Source organism: Odocoileus virginianus, chromosome 30 (genome assembly GCF_023699985.2).
Source record: "Odocoileus virginianus isolate 20LAN1187 ecotype Illinois chromosome 30, Ovbor_1.2, whole genome shotgun sequence".
Classification (NCBI taxonomy): domain Eukaryota; kingdom Metazoa; phylum Chordata; class Mammalia; order Artiodactyla; family Cervidae; genus Odocoileus; species Odocoileus virginianus.
The window spans coordinates 32,784,822-32,806,595 of record NC_069703.1 but is presented as its reverse complement, the minus strand read 5'-3'; the positions used below and the strand labels follow the sequence as shown (position 1 = coordinate 32,806,595).

General features: G+C 54.0%; 1 protein-coding gene across 2 annotated transcripts in view; it reads left to right on the top strand.

The window, feature by feature from the left end:
* The window catches only part of ECE1 (endothelin converting enzyme 1), a 129,335-nt gene that overhangs the window by 70,890 nt on the left and 36,671 nt on the right, over nucleotides 1-21,774 (top strand). For both annotated transcript variants that reach the window (XM_070458871.1, XM_020874609.2), the window contains exons 4-7: nucleotides 4,970-5,182; nucleotides 18,738-18,859; nucleotides 19,872-20,018; nucleotides 21,379-21,444. In XM_070458871.1, the coding sequence (XP_070314972.1) occupies nucleotides 4,970-5,182; nucleotides 18,738-18,859; nucleotides 19,872-20,018; nucleotides 21,379-21,444 (548 nt within the window). The remainder of the gene's footprint in view (nucleotides 1-4,969; nucleotides 5,183-18,737; nucleotides 18,860-19,871; nucleotides 20,019-21,378; nucleotides 21,445-21,774) is intronic.

The window sequence follows — 21,774 nt, the reverse complement described above, 5'->3', positions numbered from 1 at the left end:
CTGCATATAAGTTAAATAAGCAGGGTGACAATATACAGCCTTGACGTTCTCCTTTTCCTATTTGGAACCAGTCTGTTGTTCCATGTCCAGTTCTAACTGTTGCTCCCTGACCTGCATATAGGTTTCTCAAGAGACAGGTCAGGTTTCTGGTGTCCCATCTCTTTCAGAATTTTCCACAGTTTATTGTGATCCACACAGTCAAAGGCTTTGGCATAGTCAGTAAAGCAGAAATAGATGTTTTTCTGGAACTCTCATGCTTTTTCGATGATCCAGTGGATGTTGGCAATTTGATCTCTGTTCATAGGATCTGGGAACATCAACTCCAGGCTTTGTTGAGCCTTCTCCACTGTGAACTTGCTGGCCTGCATAACTGGCCACACTGCATTGGGGTTGGGGAAGGGGTTTGGAGGACTGAAAAGAGTGCAGGGCTTCATCTGAGTCATCCTCCCATCCCTCCTGGATCAAGCACTCATTCATTCACTCATTATTCATTCCACAAACATTGAATGAGTGCTTACTCTATGTCAGGCGCCTAGGTGGTACCTGAGAAATAATTGCTTAGTTATTTAACTGACTTTTTAATGGTTTGTAGATGTCTTACCAAATGTGCCTAGCCCAGCAGGCGATTATTGCATATCTGATTGATTAATTAGTGATTTCCTAACCATATGTGCTCAGCATAATGCCTGCTTGCCATAGGATACTTTGCAAAGTGAATAAATAATGATTGAATGAACAAAGAGCAAGAAGGAAGACAAAGTGGGAACAGCCTTTCTCTACTGATCACCCTTGTCCTGCAGCTGCCATCTTGCTTCGTCCTAAAGCAGGTTTAATTCCGGGCAGTGCAGGCCTTCTCCAGCCGTGTCTGCCCAGCGTGGGAGCTGATGGGATTCCAACACGCACTGTTGCCCTGAGGTTGCCCCTAGACGTTCAAAGGACGTTTTTCCATCAGAAACCAGAAGGGAGCCCCTGAGGCCTGGCTTCTAAGGATGGGGCAGCACACACGTATGTTGTTGCCGGGGGGGCCCACAGGGAGGAATCCTGCTTCAGTCTATCCCGTCTGTCTCAGGGCTCCAGAAGTGTTTTCCCCAGCCTGGTCCTGGGTGAGGGGAACTCTTCCCCCCAGGGTGGAGCTGGACTGGGGATCTGGTGACCCTTGAGCCTGTTCATGTGTCTTTATCAGCTGCCTGAGCCTGGGAAAGCAGTGGCCGCCCCAGATGCTGGTGATAACCTCATTACCCAGCAGCAGGTGCTGGCACTATCCACATCTGGGCAGACATTGGGCAGGTCAATGCAGATTTTGGTGATTCTCAAAGACACACCTGTAAGTTATGTCTGAGCACTTGAATACATATTTATCCACCTTCCTGTTGCACCCTGCTTTCCAGAAACATACAGATGCTTTGCAAACAGTGGCAGCAAAACAAACAATACATTTTCCAGAAAATATTCTGAAGTGTCTTAGTGTTGAGGCCAGGCACCATCAGAGCCTCTAACCTTTAGCTAGATCTGGGACCTGATCCTGCCTTCTCGATGGATCATGCACAACCTAAAGGGAAGAAGTATTTCTGCATCTACAGGTGGATCAAAGGCTGGACAAATCTCCTTTATTCATTCAGCCATTCATTCATTCAACAAACACTTAATGAATAGCTGCTGGGTGCCAAGTTTGCTGAGCAAAGGAAGTGTAAATGCAAGTAAGATGCTGACCTTGGGCTTTGCAGTGGTGAAGAACCCACCTGCCAATGCAGGAAATATGAGACTAGGGTTCAATCCCTGGGTCAGGAAGATTTCCCTGGAGGAGGGCGTGGCAACCCACCCCAATGTTCTTGCCTGGAGAATCCCATGGACAGAGGAGCCTGCCAGGCTTCGGTCCATAGGGTCGGAAAGAGTTGGACACCGCTGAAGTGACTTAGCGTGCATGCGCGCATGCAAGATGCTGGCCCTACTCGCAGGCTCACTTCCTAGTGGGGAAGGTAGTCAGGGTGATGGCCGTGACACAGCACAATGTGCTCAGGTGGCAGGCCTCCAGACAGCCAAGGGGACCAGGGAAGGGAGAGGTTTCCCCAAGGAGAGAGAGCTTGGGCTGAGTTTTGAGGTTGTTGACATGGGATGAGAGGCACGTCGAAATTGTGAATTAATTAATCAAATGTACACGAAGCACCTCCTAGGCCAAGGATCGTTGATAAGGGATCTAGAAGCCAATAGTAGTTAAATAGCCAGGCAATTATTGCCTACGTATCACCTGGGTGCTTAAGTATTTCTGTGTGCCTAGCGGAATAGGTGCTTAAGTGAAGAACTCAAGCCTGTCAGACTGATTCCTGGGGACTGGTTTCCTATTGAAAACCAAGGCCTGCTGTGATAACTGCAGATTATCTCTCTGTCTCTCTCATGCACACACACACACGCACAGATTCTGTCTTGCTCCCTCAGGATCAGTCTCTTTACAGCTGGCCTCTGGGTTTTCCCACCCGCCAAGTATTTGTCAAGCTTGACTTCCTGCAGTTAGTTGTATAAAAACAATAGGTATTCTTTTTCTTTTCCAAATATGAAGTTATATCATAATAGTGAATAGGCTTTTTCAGATGACACAGAAACTCTTTTCCCCCACCCCCATAAAGACTTTGGTACATTTCCTTAGTTGAAAAGCAAGGCATGCAACTCAAAGGTCTCATCTAGAGATATTTGAAATTGTGCTATGTCCCCTACCATATCCGTTCTCTATTTTCATGCCTAAGGTGAAAGTCACTCAGTCGTGTCCAACTCTTTGCGACCCCATGGACTACACTGTCCGTGGAATTCTCCAGGCCAGAATACTGGAGTGGGTAGCCTTTCCCTTCTCCAGGGGATCTTCCCAACCCAGGGGTCTCCCGAGTTGCTGACGGATTCTTTACCAGCAGAGCCACAAGGGAAGCCCATTTTCATGCCTCACGGTTCAATAATCTTTAATTGTTGTACAGTCATCTCAAAACAAGAAATTATTGGGTTGGCCAAAAAGGTCGCTCCAGTTTTCTGTAACATCCTCCAGAAAAACCTGAGCAACCTTTTTGACCAGCCCAATACCTCGAAATAGAATCGCCCTGATTTTGGGGCTGTCCTGCGACCCTTCTGAGCCCTTCGTCCACCCTCAGGACCTTGGGTTTATCATCAGATATACATTAGCACACAGGTTGCCCAGCCCTGGCCAGCGTTGCATCTCCAGGTGAGATGATGACCAGCCCTGCCAGCCGGTGCATTCTCTTTTGCTCTCTGAGGGTTGATCTGGGAATATCAGATGCTAAGACTCCAGGGAGCTGAGTCCCCCGACCCCGCTGCCCAGCCACGAGGTCACTTCCTCATCATCAGGCAGTTGGTCCTCCTTTTTCTCATCTCCAGAGGGAGAAACCAAGCTTCGGAGGGATGAGGTTACCAGCACGAGGCCAGAGGCAGAGAGCTGGGCTCTGCACCAAGGTCTAGGAAAGAGCCCCCAGCACCTGCCCTGCCCCTCTCCTCCGTGCGCAGTGGGGAACTGAAGGGCCGGCCAAGCGGCGGTGCAGGCAAGTGGGAAGAACCCAGCTTTGGCGTTGCCGAAGCAGCAGAGAGCGGGTTCAGTCCGGGCGTTCCCATGCCGCCGCGGGACGCTCAGAGCCTTGCTGTCCCCATCTGCCCCCGGGGGTCTCGCCCCCGTTATCGGGAGACCATCCCTCTGGTTGCCTGTCTGCTCCGGTCAACCAGCGGTGCAGATCCTCCGTCTCCTACCGTCAGGTTCGTCTCACCACCTCGGCCCGAACCCCCGCTAAGGTGGCCCCGGCTTGCTTCCCCCGCTTGAGCCCGCTGACCGACCTCAGGGCCGGAGTCCGGCCCTGTCCGCCGGCCTCTGCCCCAAGTCCTGTAGAATCAGCTCAAAGTGAAAAATGAAGTCGCTCAGTTGTGTCTGACTCTTGCGACCCCATGGACTGTAGCCCACCAGGCTCTTCCGCCCATGGGATTTTCCCAGGCAAGAGTACTGAAGTGGGCTGCCATTCCCTTCTCTGGGGATCGAACCCCCATCTCCCGCATTGCAGGCAGACGCTTTACCGTCTGAGCCAGCAGGGAAGTCCTTAGAATCAGCTCAGAGGAAGCGGATTTCTTTGTCCCTTGTGCTTTGGGGGCACTTGTAGGATTTGGCAGCCCTCCCCCGGGCGCCTGCCATCACGGGAAGAGCTCCCTTCCAGGCCCAAAGCGGAGGGTGGGACTCAAACCCCACTGGCCACTGAGCAGGGAGCTTAGTCTCTCTCCCTGTGCCTCTGTTTCCCAATACATAAAAGTGGCTTTAAGTGAAGCGATCTCTTAGGACTGTTTCCTTTTTGCTTCTTTGAAAATTCAGCGAGATGATTCTCCTGCCTTATACCCGGTGGGAATGATTTTTCACGGTTCCTTCTGTTCCTCAGTCTTTCCTTCTTCCTGGCACCTCGTCCGCGTCACGGATTTGGCGCAGTGAGTTCGTGTATAATAAGTAACGGACATTTCTCCTTCTGTATTCTTTTGACTTTTCTTAGATAAGTTTGTATCTGCCACTAAATTATTAACTCCTGAAGAAAAAGACTATGGTTTTATATCTCCTACCACACACACACACCTATCTGCACTCAGCAAAGAACTTGGAAGATGCTCAGTAATTACTTTGTTGAATAAATGAATGCATGAATGAGTAAACGAATTTGTTGAGCATCAGGAGATAATTTTTAAAAATCAATGAATATTTATGGCAGCACTGATTAAAAGAAGCACCTTGGTTCTGGTTTTAAAGTCATAGGAAGGATTTTAGGCAACTCAACAGAAGTCTTATTTTACAAGCCAGGAGATCATAAATCCACGGAAATCTTTGTCTCTGTAGTGTTTGGTCTCTCTGTTTGGTCAGGGCTGGGGTGGCCCAGACCACCTGCACTCTATTTCCATAGCCTCCTCCCTGCCTGCCCTTCACTGGCCTCTTACCCTTGACCCCTGCCAGGAACGCCCTCCGTGTGCCTAAGTGAGGCCTGCATCTCAGTGACCAGCTCCATCTTGAGCTCCATGGACCCCACGGTGGACCCCTGCCAGGACTTCTTCACCTACGCCTGCGGAGGCTGGATCAAAGCCAACCCCGTGCCTGACGGCCACTCACGCTGGGGGACCTTCAGCAACCTCTGGGAACACAACCAAGCCATCATCAAGCACCTCCTCGGTAGGCACCTGGCGGGGGGACTGGGGAACGGGCTGCAGAGGGGGCTGCCCTCCGGACCCAGCCAGGCTCGGCTGAAGGGCGAGGTTGGCAGGATGGGGAGACGAGAGGGTTGGGAGCAGACAAGACTGGGTTGGAATGTCTGTCCCGTCTCTGGGTGTGTGATCCTAAGTCACTTATCACCGAGCCTCACTTCCTCCATCTGTAAAAACGGGACTAGTAAGGCCCAAACTGCGGAGTTTCGAGAGCTAGAGAGCACATGTGTGAAGCATTAGTGTGGTATGTACGGCATGTCAGAGGTGTGTAAGTACTGTGTGTGTGGCTGTGGTCATAATTTATGGCTTCAAGCTGTGGCTTAGTTTTTGACTGGTTTTGACTGGGAGTTTTGCAAGTTGTGAGCAAAAGGAATGAAGGCATGCTGGATCCAGATTTTAAGGTTGTGAGCCGATCCAGGTTCTGGCAATGTTTTATCTGAGAGTCATCCAAAGGCAGGAGTCTTCCTTGGCCTGGTGGTAATCCGGCTTGTGTGATAAACCGTCCCGCACTTTATACCTTGTTAGGCCATTAGCACTTCTAGTTGACCTTGGTGTTGGTGGTTTTATCCTCAGGTTAGAATCCCACGTCTGTCTTGTTTGAGGCTGTGTCCTTAGTCAAAGTCTGTTGAATTAACATCTGCCCTTGAGGATGCTTCTCCATGTGGAGTCGAAACACGCTGTGCTGTCACCTGTAGAGGTCCCAACTTGAACCCCTTTGGGACCAAGACCTTCACCATGCCTGTCTCCTGCTGACCCCTACCCCATTCTGGGACCCTCAATGCTGACAGGAGCTCAATCATGGAAAGTCAGTCCATTAATTCACCAATGATAGAACTGAGATTGAAGAAGTACTTATTAAATTAAAAAAAATACTTTCTTAAAAAATAATACCTTCTTAATACTCAAAAGTAGGTCAATTGAAGAAGACATCTAAAAGAGGGCTCAGTCATGTCCGACTCTTTGCGACCCTTTGAACTATAGCCCGCTAGGCTCTTCTGCCCATGGGATCCTCCCGACGAGAATACTGGAGTCGGTTACCACTGCCTCCTTCAAGGGAGTCTTCCTGACCGAGGGATCGAACCCTCATCTCCTGCACTGGCAGGCAGATTCTTTACCACTGGCAGCACCTGGGAAGCCCCTAAAAGGGGACAGATGGTCTCAGCGGGACAGAAACCTTCCTATGAGACAGGAAGAGATTTCTAACTTGATGAATATGAATTTCAGGAGACTGTGTCTTTAAGATGAAAGTGGAAATTAGCAAACCAGATTAAGGAGACCTTTGCTTTCTTATTCACCCCTGCCCCAGGGGCATGGCTGCTGCAGGGTGGAACTCACCCACCACTTCCCCCTGGTACCCAGCAGCTCCAGGGCAGGGCCCCTGGGCACAAGGAGACCTGCTTGTCTCTCTGAGGATCAGAAAAGGTGGTGGGTGGAGGTGGGGCGGAGGGAACCCCAGGTCAGGAATAACCCAGCCCCCTGTGCACACTATGCCACCTGCTTGCCTTTGCAGGGGGACCCAGCCTTTTATTTCAGAATTAAAGGCAAGTATGTCTGTGGTGGCCAGACTGAAACTCAGCGTTGTCCTTTCCCCAGCATCTAAAGACACAGCTGGAGACTGGGCAGGGATCATCAACCAAAGCAGAGGAACAGAGGACTTCTCTGATGATCCAGTGGTTTAGATTCCACACTTCCGCTGCAGGGGGCACAGGTTCCATCCCTGGTTGGGAAACGAAGATCCCATATGCTGCACAGTGCAGTCCAAAAAATAAATAAGTTGTATTTGGGAACTTCCCCGGCAGTTCAGTGATTAAGAGCGTGTGCTCCCAATGCAAGCGGCACAGGTTCGATCCCTGGTCTGGGGACTAGACTAAGATCCCACAGTGCTGTGCAGCGTGGTCAAAAAATGAAAAACACGGCAGGAGGATAGTCTCGGCAGGATAACAATATGGGCTAGTGCCTCTGTGTCCTTCACCAGGACCTGGATTCAAGTCCTGGTTCTGCCACTTACTGTGTGATCTTGGGTCAGTGGCATAACCTCTCTGGGCTTCTTGTCTCATCAGTACAATGGGAACCACACCTCCTCCAGGTTGTGAAAATTAAGTGGAAAAATATCTATAAAGCCCTTTGCTGGAGCCAGGCATATTGTGGTGGCTGCTGGCTGTGCTGATGTGACTCTTGTTACTCACCCTTGACCTTTGCCCAACACTTTCCAGTTTACAGAGCTCTTCTGTAGATAACCATTCCTTGTGACCCTGCTCCTGTAGGAACTAGGAAGCTGTTGCTCACCCCACTTGATAGATGAGGAACCGGAAGTCCAGAGAGCTCCCCAAGATGGGCTAATAGGTGGCAGAACTGCCACTGCCTGAATCCTGGCCACATGTCCCTTTCCGGTCCCACGCCCTAACCCTGCCCATCTTTTTGGGGAGAACTTGCAGGAAGCACACAGTGTGGAGAGTCTGAAGGGAAGAAGGAAACAGCCCGGCTCTTGCTGAGTCTGTGTACCAGGCTCTTTATATCCACTGCCTCCTCAATCCTCACGGTTACCCTGGGACTTAGGAACCGCGGTCCCATTCCTGGATGACGAAGCTGAGAGAAGTTAAGCTCGCCAAGGACACCCTGCTGGTCCAGGGGCTTCAGCCAAGGGGACCAGTTCACACCGAGAAGGGACTGCGGAGAAAGGCAGACGGGCCCTTGGACTCCCCAGTCAGGCCCAGAGCTGGCCCCTGGGGAGGGCACCCCTGGGTCCTGATCTGCTGCCTCTGGGAGGATCATGGGTCTTATCAGGAAGACCTTGGTTCTGGGCCGAGACTCAGCCCCTCCCCACCCCCGCCCCACCCCCACAGCGGTGGCCTCCCGTCTGGACCCTGGCCTTTCATCCCCGCTGTCCCTGAGGCGGGGAGCTGCACTGAGGGGGCAGGCAGCAGCCAGGACCCTGTGTTCAAGCCCCTGACCCCGGGTCGGGGCCGGTGGGATCAGGAGCCCCGGCAGGCTGGCCGATCACGTGTGGCCTTGGCCCACGCGCTTTCTCTACAACTTGGTTCCACGATCTGTAAAATGTGGGTGATTGTATTGCCTGATGCTCAGGGTTACTGTGCGTGTCGTCTCGCGTGTGGTGGGTCAGCGTGCTCGGCGCAGAGCCTGGCTCCCAGGAGGCGCTCAGCAGAACTGCCCTCCTTGGTGGTGGGGGTGGGTGAGTTCCAGGTCAGCCCCCTGCCTATGGCCTGTGTGGATGCCCCGCCTGCTTCAGCCCTTCACCTGTGAAGTGGGAACCAGCTCAGAGTACCGGCAGGGGTGTTCTGAGGATTCGTGGGTGGTCACAGAGAGAGTACTTATTGCTTGTTTTATTTCTTTTGTTTCTTGGATTTGTCTGGTGGCTCAGACGGTAAAGCGTCTGCCTACATTTCGGGAGACCCGGGTTCGATCCCTGGGTGGGGAAGATCCCCTGGAGAAGGGAATGGCAACCTGCTCTAGTATTCTTGCCTGGGAAATCCCATGGACCAGAGGAGCCTGGCGGGCTACAGTCCATGGGGTCACAAAGAGGCAACACAACTGAGCCACTTCACCTTTCACTTATTTCCTTTTAAAAAAAAGTGTAACCGGAGTATAGTTGCTTTACAATGTTCTGTTAGTTTCTGCTGCACAGTGCAGTGAGTCAGCCTCACATGTGTGTACATCCCTGTCCGCTTTAGGCCACCTCCGAGCATTCCAGTAGAGTTCCCCATGTGGTACAGTAGGCTCTGCTTGGTTATCTGTTTTACACGGGGTATCAGGAGTGTCTGTGTCCGTCCCAGTCTCCCAGTTCAGCCCAAGCCTTCGCTTTCCCCACCGGCATCCATAGGTTTGTTCTCTGCATCTGTGACTCTCTAGCTACCTTGTAAATAAGATTGTTTATACTGGCTTTTTCAGATTCTACACATACGCGTTAATATACGGTGTTTATTTTTCTCTTATAGAAGCCCTGATAGAGCCTCTTATCAGAAGGAGGTATGAGAGTGTTAGTCGTGTCTGACTCTTTGCAATCCCATAGCCAGGATGCCGATTTTTTCTCTCCTAACAGATGGGAGCTAGCAGTTCCAAAAACACTTCTTTAAAATGTATTAAAAAAAATTGGGGACAAGTTTGATCCCCAGAGTTTAAAAAAACCCTCCTGATCTTCTTCTGTGATACTGAATGGCCACAGTATCCTTTGGAAGACGGGGAACACTGGCCTGTTAAAGGGTCTCTCAATTATGATACTGTTTTCATTGGAGAAGGAAATGGCAACCCACTCCAGTTCTCTTGCTTGGAAAATCCCGTGGACGGAGGAGCCTGGTAGGCTACAGTCCATGGGGTCGCAAAGAGTGGGACACGACTGAGCGACTTCACTTTAGCCAGGCTCCTCTGTCCTTGGTATTCTCCAGGCAAGAATACTAGAGGGGGGAGCCATTCCCTTCTCCAGGGGGTCTTCCCAATGCAGGGATCTAACCCCAGTCTCCCGCATCGCAGGCAGATTCCTCATCATCTGGGCCACCCGGGAAGCCTCAGGGGGGTGTGGGTGTATCCATGGCCATGCTGGGTTGTTATATTATTTTCTTCAAGCCATGGAGTACATGCCCATTTTACAGATGTGACTCACAAATACAAAGGAAACGGATCTCCTGGGAGATGGTGGAGCTGGGGCCTCAGACCTGTCCTCTTTCTCTACTGATTCTGCTGTGCAGAGGTCAGGGACAGCCCAGAAGTATGGTCTGCCCTGCAATCTCCTTCCCCTGAGAGCTGCTTGATTTTGTTCTCCAGGCCAGGGGACACCTGGCTCGGGCCCAACGAGCAAGTAGCTAGGGTCCCCTCATGTCATAGTGACCGAGAGCTTCCCCACAAGGTATACCCTGGCATCCCCGCCCCCCAGGCCCACTCTTGAAAACCAGTCTGGAAACGGCCCCTCCCCTGTGGGCCTTGATACCTGAGACTCTTGATACCTGGAAATTCCTGAAGGGCCAGGAAGTAGGTGAGCAGGTGAACAAAATATGCAGGAGCGTGGGCCAGTGTATTCTTGGGCTCCAGGTCAGGCTGGTTTCAGCTCCCCCAAGACACAGGGGTCAGCCAGCAGGCCCTAGGAGGGATTGGATACACAGGGGGCCTGGCTGGGCAGGCTGGCCTGGGTGGGGGTGGCTTCTCTGAGAGGAGAAAGACAACTCCGAGGCCCATGAGGAATGTTAGCTGGCCGAGCAGGACAACTGTTACCATCAGCTTGCCCCGTGACCTTGGGCGAGCCACTTCTTTCTATGAACAGTGGGTTTGCTCTGGCCCCCTCTGAGGAAATCCAGGGACATCTGTAGCAGGTGGATTGAGCTGGGCCAAGTGCCACCGTGGCATGTCCTGGCAGCCTGCTGGCTAGAAGGGGGCAACCTCAGCCGCATGAGACCCAGGTGCCTCAGCCAAAAGACCATCTGCCGTCCATACACACTGCCAGCGTGGGCTGCCCTCATAAGCTTTGGGGAGACCAGAGGGTGTCCTCACTTTATCAGGGGAAAGATGCGGTTGGACCTGTCATCCCTTAGGCTGGGCCTCACCTTAGGCATTCTACCCTGTGTTTTTAGCACAGGGTATTCTGCCATCTAGAATACCTTCCCCACGCCCTCCCAGTCCTGCAAGACTCTGTCAAACCTGCTACTCCCGTTATGCCTTCTGTGGTTACCAAAGGGCCTATCCAGGCTTGAGCTACAATTATATCTTGTGTACTTGTCATGATTACTGTATTTTATATTCTAAGATGAATCATGCAAAAAAAATAATAATTGATGCCTACTTGTAACAATTCAAGTAATGCAGATTCCCTAAAGCCCAAGTTAATGGTTTCCCTTTCTTCTACTCCTGACCAGATACACACAGAATCATCCCCATGGCATCAAATCTGCCCATGTCAGTGACTTGGCAGTAAATCATGTCACCCTGTGACATCTTTTCTACTGTTATTTTGTTCTGTCTTTCCAGTATTTACCGTTTAATGTAGCTTCATCTTCCTGTGCACATTGAAAGCTCTGTGGATAAGATCTGCATGTGAAATGCCTTCTATCCAATGTCCTTCTTGCAGCAGCGGGCCCTTCTTTTTCTTTCATGTTTGGTGGGGGGGTGGTTAGATGGATTGGTTTTTTGAATCAATGCTTTATTTGTTTTTGGTGGCACGGGGTCTGGTTGCTGTGGCCGCGCTGTCTCTAGTTGTGGCGAGCAGGGGCTCCGCTCCCTTGCCGTGTGATGAGGTGGCCGCTTGTTGCAGAGCTTGGCCTCTAGCCGCTCAAACTCAGTCGTTGGTGCACGGACTTAGTTGCTCTGTGCGTGCATGCGTGCTAAGTCACTTCAGTTGTATCTGACTCATTGCAACCCTATAGACTGTAGCCCGCCAGGCTCCTCTGTCCGTGGGATTTCTCCAGGCAAGAATACTGGAGTGGGTGGCCATGCCCTCCTCCAGGGGATCTGCCTGACCCAGGGATCGGACCTGCGTCTCTTATGTCTCCCGCATTGGCAGGCGGGCTCTTTACCACTAGCATCACCTGGGAAGCCCTAGCTGCTCTGTGGCATGTGGGAGCTTCCCAGACCCAGGGCTGACCCTGTGTCCCCTCCATTGGCAGGCAGATTCTTCATCGCTGGATCAGCAGGGAAGTCCCTAGATGCATTGAGTGATGAGTTGATCCAAGGATGGGAGTGGGTGTCCAGGGCTTCTTAGGGGCGGCTGGATTGCTTCAGATCTCCCTCCGGTGTTCCAGGTCAATATGCAGGAGGGGAAAGGGAGGGCAAGAGAGCTCAGGCCTCTGCTCTGACCTCAGCCACTCACCGGCGTGACCCTGGACCAGTGACCCAGCCTCTATAAATTGGCACCCACTGTGGAAGCGGCTGTGACAAGATACACATACACAGCCACACCCACACACAGGAAGCTGTGTGTTATCTCCGGGAGGCCTGAAAATGCGTGGGTTCAAATTCCAGCGTGCCGCCCATCACCTCTGCCTTCCTAGGCAGGTTCCTTCATCTCCCTGGACCTCGTTTTCCTTCGGTGTGTAATGGGGTGACCGTATCCACGGCAGCGTGTCCGAGTGGTGATGAAAAGGTCCCAGCACATGGCCTAACCCATGGTGCGTCTCCAGTAAGCGGGAATGGTCTTATCATCTCGTTCTTCTGTAGAAAAGGGCACCTCCTTATCAGCTGCCCCTTACCCTCACCGGATGGGGCTCCTGAGGCCTGTGATTGTCAGAGCTGTGTCTGTGGTTTTATCTAAAACAGACGCCGGTCCTGCCCTGACGTGGAGTCAGGGCCCCACACGCTCCTGGCCGGCCGGTCTGCTGCGCACAGTGAGGGGGGTGCCCCGGAATTTCGGGACCCCCATCTCTGCAGCCTCCCAGCGTCTGTTTCCTCCCCGGGAGAGCTGTGGGAAAGGGTGTTCCAATAAAAACTTCCAGAGGAAGAAGTGGGCCGATTAAATGGGATACTCGCTTTCCTCTCCGGGACTTTGGGGAAGTGACAGAGAAAGTTTCTGGAATTCGGGGTCCCTGGAAGGAAGTACCCAGGCAATTGGGAGTCCTGTTGTCTGGTCCTGGGCTGCCAAATTGTTTCCAGACCACTGGGGTCCTGGAAGTGCCACCATTTTCAACATATGGCCCCCTTCTGGGCCGGGGCCTTCCCTGGTAGCTCAGTGCTTAAAAAACATAACAAAAACCCACCTGCCAGTGCAGAGACTCAGGAGACGTGAGTTCGGTTCCTGGGCTGGGCAGATGCCCTGGAGGAGGAGATGCTAACCCTCTCCAGCATTCTTGCCTGGGAAATCCCATGGACAGAGGAGCCTGGTGGCAAGAGTTGGATATGACTCAGTGGCTGAGCATGCACACACACACTGGGTCCTGGACACTGCCCAGCCCCTTCCTCCTAGGCCACTCTCTACTTCTACTTCTGGGAAGAAAACACGGTCTGGGGTGTCTTAAAGAAAACCAACGTTTTCCTCAGGAGAAAATCAACTGTGCCTGATTTCACTCTGAAACTGAGCCTCCTCCCTCGGGCCCAAGTGATGGACGCCTGTGTCTGTGGAGCCCCAGATACACCTTCCCTCGTTCTCTCAACTGTTACATACTGTCCGCTGACTGTGGCACAGCTTCGCTAGGTGCCCGGGGTCGTGTAAGGAAGTTAACAGTCTTTCTTTGTGGAGCTTCCATTCCCACAGGGGAGACAGTCAACAAATTAATGAGTTAATAAATGACTTCAGCTTGTGAAGACTTCAGCTCAGTTCAGTTCAGTCGCTCAGTCGTGTCCGACTCTTTGTGACTCCGAGAACCGCATCACGCCAGGCCTTGCTATTCATCCCCAACTCTTGGAGTTTACCCAGACCCATGTCCATTGAGTCGGTGATGCCATCCAACCATCTCATCCTCTGTTGTCCCCTTCTCCTCCTGCCTTCAATCTTTCCCAGCATCAGGGTCTTTTCAGATAAATTAGCTCTTCACATCAGGTGGCCAAAGTATTGGAGTTTCAGCTTCAGCATCAGTCCTTACAATGAACACCCAGGACTGATCTCCTTTAGGATGGACTGGTTGGATCTCCTTGCAGTCCAAGGGACTCTCAAGAGTCTTCTCCAACACCACAGTTCAAAAGCATCAATTCTTCGGTGCTCAGCTTTCTTTATGGTCCAGTTCTCACATCCATACATGACTACTGGAAAAACCATAGCCTTGACTAGACAAACCTTTGTTGACACAGTAATGTCTCTGCTTTTTAATATGCTGTCTAGGTTGGTCATAACTTTCCTTCTAAGGAGTAAGCGGCTTTTAATTTCATGGTTACAGTCACCATCTGCAGTGATTTTGGAGCCCCAAAAAATAAAGTCAGCCACTGTTTCCACTGTTTCCCCATCTATTTGCCTTGAAGTGATGGGACTGGATGCCATGATCTTAGTTTTCTGAATGTTGAGCTTTAAGCCAATTTTTCACTCTCCTCTTTCACTTTCATCAAGAGGTTCTTTAGTTCTTCTTCGCTTTCTGCCATAAGGGTGGTGTCATCTGCACATCTGAGGTTATTGATATTTCTCCCGGCAGTCTTGATTCCAGCTTGTGCTTCATCCAGTCCAGTGTTTCTTGTGATATACTCTGCATAAACATTAAATAAGCAGGGTGACAAAATACAGCCTTGATGTACTCTTTTCCCAATTTGGCCTTGAAAAAGAATCAAGTAGGAGGCAGGACCAGAGAAAGAAGAGGTCTTGTAGCCATGGTGATCAGGAAGGATGGGCCTGTGGAGGAGCGGCCCCTTAACCCGAAGCTTGAATTAGAGAGAGAACAGCCCGCAGGGATGTGAGGGGAAGAGTGTGGCTGGCAGCAGGAACAGTGAGCACGGTGGCCCTGGGGTAGGAGCATGGGATCAAGAGGGCGGGAACAGAAGACAGGCTCAAGCTGGAGGCGAGGCCCAGATCATTCAGGGCAGTGTTTCCCCATCTTTTTTAATGACTGCCCCCTCCCTCAAATTTTAATACCTTAGATATATGGTTGTTTCTATACTGTTATTGTGGTTTAGTCGCTCACTAAGTCGTGTCCGACTCTTTTGCGACCCCGTGGTCTGTAACCCAGGATCCTCTGTCCATGGAATTTCCAAGGCAAGAGTACTAGAGTGGATTGCCATTTCCTTCTCCAGGAGATCTTCCCAACCCAGGGATCGAACCCACATCTCCTGCACTGGCAGATGGATTCTTTACCACTGAGCCACCAGGGAAGCCCTGTATGTATTCATAGAAAGGGTCAGATGTTTCTAGGGACTTCCCTGGTGGTCCAGTGGTTAAGACTTCGTCTTCTAGTGCGGGGGTGTGTGTGGCTTCAGTCCCTGGTTGGGGAGTGAAGGTCCCACATGCCTCACGGCCAAAAAAAATCACAAACATAAAACAGAAGGAGTATTATAAAAATTCAACAAAGGGAAAAAAATAGTCCACATTTTTTAAAAACTTAAAAAAAAAAAAGACTTTGATTCCACTGCAGAGGGCACAAGTTTGATCCCTGGTCAGGGAATGAAGATCCCGCATGCTGCTTGGCACAGCAAAGGAAAAAAAAAAAAAGAATAAGATGTTTCTGCTATTGAAGAATTAATTTTTTCTCCCCTTTAGGAGTAATATTGCCCCCATTGAGAATGCATGCTGTAGGGCTCTCTGCGCAATGTTAAGGGTTGTGTATATGCCTCTGCCAGCTGCCCCCAAGGTTCCTCATGGATGGCTGATAGATCTCAAATGTAAAATATCTGAAAACCGAAGTGCTCATTCCACTCCCCGAACCTGCGCTCCACCCCCCACTTCTGTAGCTCAGCTCCCCCTGGCTCAGGCCGGGGAAACCTGGGAGCATCCTGACTCCTGTTTCCTCTCATGTCCCCCCCACCGGCTTCTCGGTCCTTCTTTCTGCCACCCTGGCCACCCCATCATCGCCCCATCGCTCCATCGCTCCGCCGGTCTGCTGCAGCGAGCCACCAGCTGGCCGTCTCACCCTGGCTCCTGTCCCACAAGGAGCCTGCGGGGTCGCAGGTACCCTTGAGCAAGGAGGAAGGAGAGGAGGTGGAAAAGATGCTGTGGGTGGTCCTGACGGGCGGAGGAGCCAGGCAGTGGGCTGGGGGGCCGTGGAGGAGCTTGGCCTGCTCGCGGGGCTCCGGCCCCAGCCAGCATGGGCAGACGCTGGGACGGCACGTGCTCAGTCCCTGGGGGACTCGTCCTCTGTCCCTCCTTGCCCCCCTGCCTCCTTTCCTCCCCTTGCCAGTCTCCCCTGGGCCCTGGCCTTAGCACTGTCTCGTCCCCCAGATACAGCATCTTCCTCATCAGACGCAGACTCTGGGCTCCGTTTTTTCTGCACCCATCACTGCGAACTGCTGTGTGCCCACCTGATGCTGGGGGAGCAGGGGGAACTCGCCGTGGACTGGTGGGCGAGGCCGCCAAGCACCACGTCCACAGTCGCTCCATGTCCAGCTCATCCTTCCTTCCCAGAGCTCCAGCATGGAGTTCCCGGGCCTCCCCTGCCATCCTCTTCCAAGCCCCTGGACTTTCTCCTCGTTGCATTACCCCACATGTGATCGGATGTCTTGTGTGGACCGCATTGTTGTCCACCTGGCCCGTCAAGCTGCAGGCCTCACACCGGCAGCCCTGTGTGTCCCGAGTTGCCCAGTGCTCCCTCCGCACCCAGCCTGGCAGCCCCCACACCGCTGGAACGTAGTCAACGTTTGTGGGGAAATGAGCCAAGGTTGACCGCAGGGGTGTGGAGCTAGGAGGAAGGAAGGTGTTTTTTTTTTGAGGAAGGAAGTTTGAAGCAGAGAGGGAGGTCGAGGCATTTTGCCTCCTCCCAGCCAGCATTCAGGGTCGTATCTGACGGGTCTGCCTGGAACTCGATGTAACGAGCATAGCCAGGCTGTTCTTGGGAGTCTTTATTTGGGTCTCTTATCTCGGTGGCCTTGGAGTCGTGGAGGAGGGCGATGCTAGGCCCTTCTGTGGCCAGAGCACGCAGAACGTGCCTCCCCTGACGCTGGTCTGGCATTTCAAGGTCACGGCCAGAGCCAGCCGTGGGCAGTGGGATGCCGGCTGCTTCTGGGGTCTGATGAGCAGTGATAGTTCTTCAAAAACCTAGCTCTTGGGGGATGTTGCCGCAGAAACGAGGCCCCTGGGAGGCAGTGGGAGCCCCCCACTTTGCATTCCCCAATGTTCTGCTTGGAGAGTCTGGGGAGCCAGGCAGCTCTTGCCCCATCTGCCCCACCCCCGCCCCCAGAAGGCTCTTCTCTCGATCTAGGAGGGCCCGGGGGGCGCTCAGGTGTCTCCAGGGCTCAGCAGTGGTCCCCTGTGAGCTCCAGGGCTGTGTGAACCTTCCGCAGCCCCTCAGCACGCCCTGGACCTCCGTCTCCATGACTCCCTTCAAACTCCCGTCACCGGTTCAGGGCCGTCTCCTTGACGGCAGCCAGGTGGTCCCTGTGACGCTGTTTATGGTAAGCATTGGAGGGCAGGGGCGCGCTGGGGAGAAGGGCTGGGAAAGCTGATTAGACCGGTCAGGAAATGACTCCCGCCCTTGTGAAACCGGCTCCGCCAAACATTTCTTTTCTCCCAGGTCATTTTACGCTTCCTTGCTTTGCCTCATCCTGTCCAGCTCCCCGCCCCCCAGCCAGACCGAATACTCTTTCCCTTCATTTCTGCCTGGTGAGTAACTTTTTGTCTTTCAGAACCAGCTCAAACAGTAGAACATCCTCTGGAGACCACCCCCTCCCCCGGCACCCCTCCCCCACAGGCCCTCCCCACTCCACCAAAGGGTGGGACCTTTCTGTAGGTGGCAGAACCATTTGCATTAGTGAACGCACATCCTGTCTTGAGGTCACGTCTTTGCACGCCTGAGTCACCAGAGGCAAGAGCGGGTCTCATTCATGTCTGTAAAACCTCGTGCCCAACCTGGTGCCTGTTAGGTGCTCAGCGTTGATGCCCTCCGTGAATGAATCTCTTAGGAGAAGCCTCGTAGGCAGGGTGGCCTCTGAGAGGCCTTGGCAGCTAAGTGCGGTGTGAGGGTGTCCAATGCAGAAGGCCCGGGGGACCTTTTCTTTATGCGTTTCCTTGTTTAGTATTTGTGTTTATTTGTATTTGTATTTATTATTTGTATTTAGTCCTTCAAAAGGAAGCTCCGTGGGGACGGGGGCATTGTCTTTTGGGTCCCCAAAGCTGGCACAGAGCCTGGCATAGAGTTCGCAGCTAGTACCTGCTTTGTGAACAAATGGATGAAGTTCTGCCACAGGAGTCTTCTTGGAGGAAGTGGGGTGTGGGGAGTCGCCCCAGGGAGCAAAAGCAGGGGCTCCAGGGTCCAGGAGGAGGAGCGGAGTGCCCCGGGGAAGCCAGATGAGCAGACACAGGCCGCCCCGCCACCTCCAGTGGGGCGGGCAGGACCCTGGCCCTGCTAGGGCACATGCAGGAGCCCGGTCCTCCGTAGGTGGCGTCGGGACCAGGGCCCCGGGGGCAAGGAGAGGGGCCGGGGTCCCCGGGTGAGGCCCTGAGACGCTGCTCGTGGCGGTGGGGAGGGACACGGCCAAGGGCCTCTGTGTCAACTCGAGGTCAAATGGACCTGCCCGGCCCCTCTGAGGAAGGGCGCCGAAAGGCAATCTGTGATGAGCGAGGCCTTTAAAGCGCTGCCCAAGTCCAGTCTTGATCACAAGAGAGGCTCTCGGGAGTCTGGAAAAAAAAACCCAAGACAGGCGTCTGTCCCGCACAGCAGGCGGGGGTGTGGGGCCACGTGCCGGCTGGCAGGGACGCCGACTCGTCTGCCGTCCAGGGACAGGTCTGAAGGCGTCCAGCGGAGGCGGGGAAGCACGGGCTCCTCCCTGTGTGTGGCCGGCGGGAGTGAGGAGCCCTCCAGCATGCCCGCCGCGGAGGTCACGCCTCTGCTCTGGCCCAGCTCGTCGCCTACACTGACGGGCCCCGTCGCCGGCCTTTCCCACAGCTGACGCCCGACCTCTCCCGGGGCCGCCCAGCGTGGGGACGGGGCTGTGCCGCCAACCGCTGTCCTTTGTCGTTCCAGAAAACTCCACAGCCAGCGTGAGCGAGGCAGAGAGGAAGGCCCAGGTGTACTACCGAGCCTGCATGAATGAAACCAGGATTGAGGAGCTCAAGGCCAAACCCCTGATGGAGCTCATTGAGAAGGTGCGCCCCTGCCCCCGTCTCCCCCGCCCCCGGCCCCTGCTTCAGCCTGCTTCCACCGCCAGGGCCCAGCCACCTCACACCTCACCCAGCTGGACCGTGGAGTCTGCTGACGTGTGTCAGGCTGCCTGAGTGTGTGTGCACATGTGTGCGTGCGTCTCTGCATCGGTGGGGATGTCTGTCACGTGTGTGTGTGCATGCGTGTGTGTGTGTGTGTGTGTGTGTGTGTGTGTGTGTGTGTGTCTGGGCATCTGTGAGCGGGGCAAGGGTTTCTCTTTCTGGCTGCTTCCATTCCCTCAGAGGGGACATTTGTGTGTGCAGAGGGGTGTGTCCTGCAAGGACCCGCAGAGACTCTGGGGTCAGGGGCAGAGCCCTCCCAGTGAGGAGGGCCACACTGACCCGGCCCCCCGGCCCCCTGAGCTGAATGCCCTCCCGGGCACTGTCCAGTCAGCCTTGGAGGGGCCCTGAGGGGAGCCACCCAAGCTGGCCACGCTGCCCGGTGCACACGGAGGGTGGGCGTGGGTGTCCCCGGGGGCCTGCTGTTCCCCTGAGGCCCCCCTCCTAGGTGGGCTCCCGGGGGGCCCTGAGGCAGGGTGGGGCACCGCGGGCTCCGCGGACAGGACAGCCCTCCCCTGTGGCACAGGCCGAGAGCACTGGAAAGTCCCAACTCAGAGACTCTGTTAGACCTTAGCTCATCGACCTTGTAAAGAATATGCACCCATTTTTTTATGGGCGCAGTTGAATTTCTGCTTTAATAGGAGTACATTCACACGATTGATTATTCAAAAATGAACAGATACAGGATGGGTCAGCCACCTGGGAAGCAGGCGCCATGTTCTCGTGACTCAGTGGTCAGAAACCCCCAGTGAAGACCGACCAGACCTCTCGTTTGCCCCTGAGGCCCAGAGAGGTCAGGGAACCGCAGAGCGCCACGCACCACGTCCGCTGCAGAAGCAGGACCCACGTCTGGTCTGCATGCGCCTCATCCCCTCCTGTCCCCTCTCCCTCCCCACAGCTCGGCGGCTGGAACATCACGGGGCCCTGGGACAAGGACAACTTCCAGGACACGCTTCAGGTGGTCACATCCCACTACCACACCTCACCCTTCTTCTCCGTCTATGTCAGCGCCGACTCCAAGAATTCCAACAGCAACGTGATCCAGGTGAGGGGCCTGGAGGTCTAGGGCGAGGACGGGCCTGACCTCCAGGCCTGATCTGCATTTAGCAAGTGGCGGGGTGGGGTGGGGTGCAGACCTGCCCTGGCCAACAGGCTTCTGGTTTTTGAGCTTGGTGTCTCTGGCGGCTCCCCACTGAGGTTTAAGGCAGGGACGTTGGCAAAGGGCAGGCTTGCCCTCCTTGGGTAGTGGGGTACCTGCAGTGCAGGTGAATTTGGGGGTTCTGATTGGTCCCTGTGGGCGCCAGGGGTGTCAGCAAGTCCTGGGCACAGCTGGAGCCACCTCCTGGTCACCCCACCTCTGTCTCTCCAGCCTTTGTGGCTCTGATTGGCATAGCTTTGAGTCCACCTCTTCCCATCAGAACCTGCCCCAGACGGTCAGCACACCCAGGGGAGCCCCAGCCCTGGTCTGCCCACTCTCAGGTGCAGAAGTGAGAAACCCAAGCCTCTCCTGGGTTTCTCCCCATGTCTACCACTCACTCACTGTGTGACCATGGGGGAGTGCCTCAACCTCTCTGGGCTGCAGTTTCCTTATCAATCAAATGAACTATAATGACACCTACTCCAGGCATGTCAGAGGGTGACCGAAGGCTCTCTTAGGAGCTATCAGGGATTGACCCTGCCTCCCTGCCCAGCACCCAGCAAGCCCTTCATGGGCACTCTCTCCTTGTACTCAGCCCAGCTCTGAGGACTCGATGGTTCCCCTGTCTTCCAGCTGAAGAAGCTGAGGATCAGAACGGTTCGGTAGCTTGTCTAAGGTGACATAGCTCTGAGTGATTCTGAACCGCTCATTATCTTAGGAAGTGGTTAATTAAACACAGAGAGTCTGCAGAGCCTTGGAGTTTAAAGAGGAGGATGGCTCCGTCTGGCCCATGAGAAGGGCCCTGAACCCCTGCGCTGACCACATGCGTCTGTCCCCTCACTGGAGGGCCCATCCCAGGCGTGGCCCCTGCTACCAGCTTGTGCTTCTGTGCACGCCCATCCCTCTGTTGCTATGTGCCTGCTGTCCCTGGGGCTGGTGGAGGCTGCGTGGGTGTGCGTGCACGGGTGTGTGTGTGCGGGTGTCCGTGCACGGGTGTGTGTGCGTGGGTGTGTGTGCACGGGTGTGTGTATGCAGGTGTGCATGCATGGGTGTGTGTGCATGGGTGTGTGTATGCAGGTGTGTGTGCACGGGTGTGCGTGCACGGGTGTGTGTGCACGGGTGTGTGTGTGCAGGTGTGCGTGCACGGGTGTGTGTGCACGGGTGTGTGTGCACAGGTGTGCGTGCATGGGTATGCATGTGCAGATGTGTGTGCATGGATGTGCGTGCATGACAGCAGATCCCCTCTCATCCCTACCTTTCTCTCCAGGTGGACCAGTCTGGCCTGGGCTTACCCTCAAGAGATTATTACCTGAACAAAACCGAGAATGAGAAGGTGGGTGTGCCTCTTCCGAGAGAGTGGCTCCGACCCAGCCCGCCTCCCTCTGTGGTTCGTCCCCCTCGGTGACCCCTCAGTATCCACACCTCTGCAGGTCTTTGAAGCTAGAGAAGCATGCAGGGGTCCCTTACCTAGCAGTCCCTGGCAGGGGGGAGGGGCCTCATTTGTCCCCATTTTAGAGTGAGGCTCTTCCACGTTTCGCCCTGTGGGCGCAGTGGACAGGAACAGGTGTCATCTGTCCCCGTTCCAGAGAGAGGCAGATCTAACGGCCACTACCTCTGGCCTTCCTGGTGATCCTGCAGGTCCTGAATGCCTCTGAATGTCATT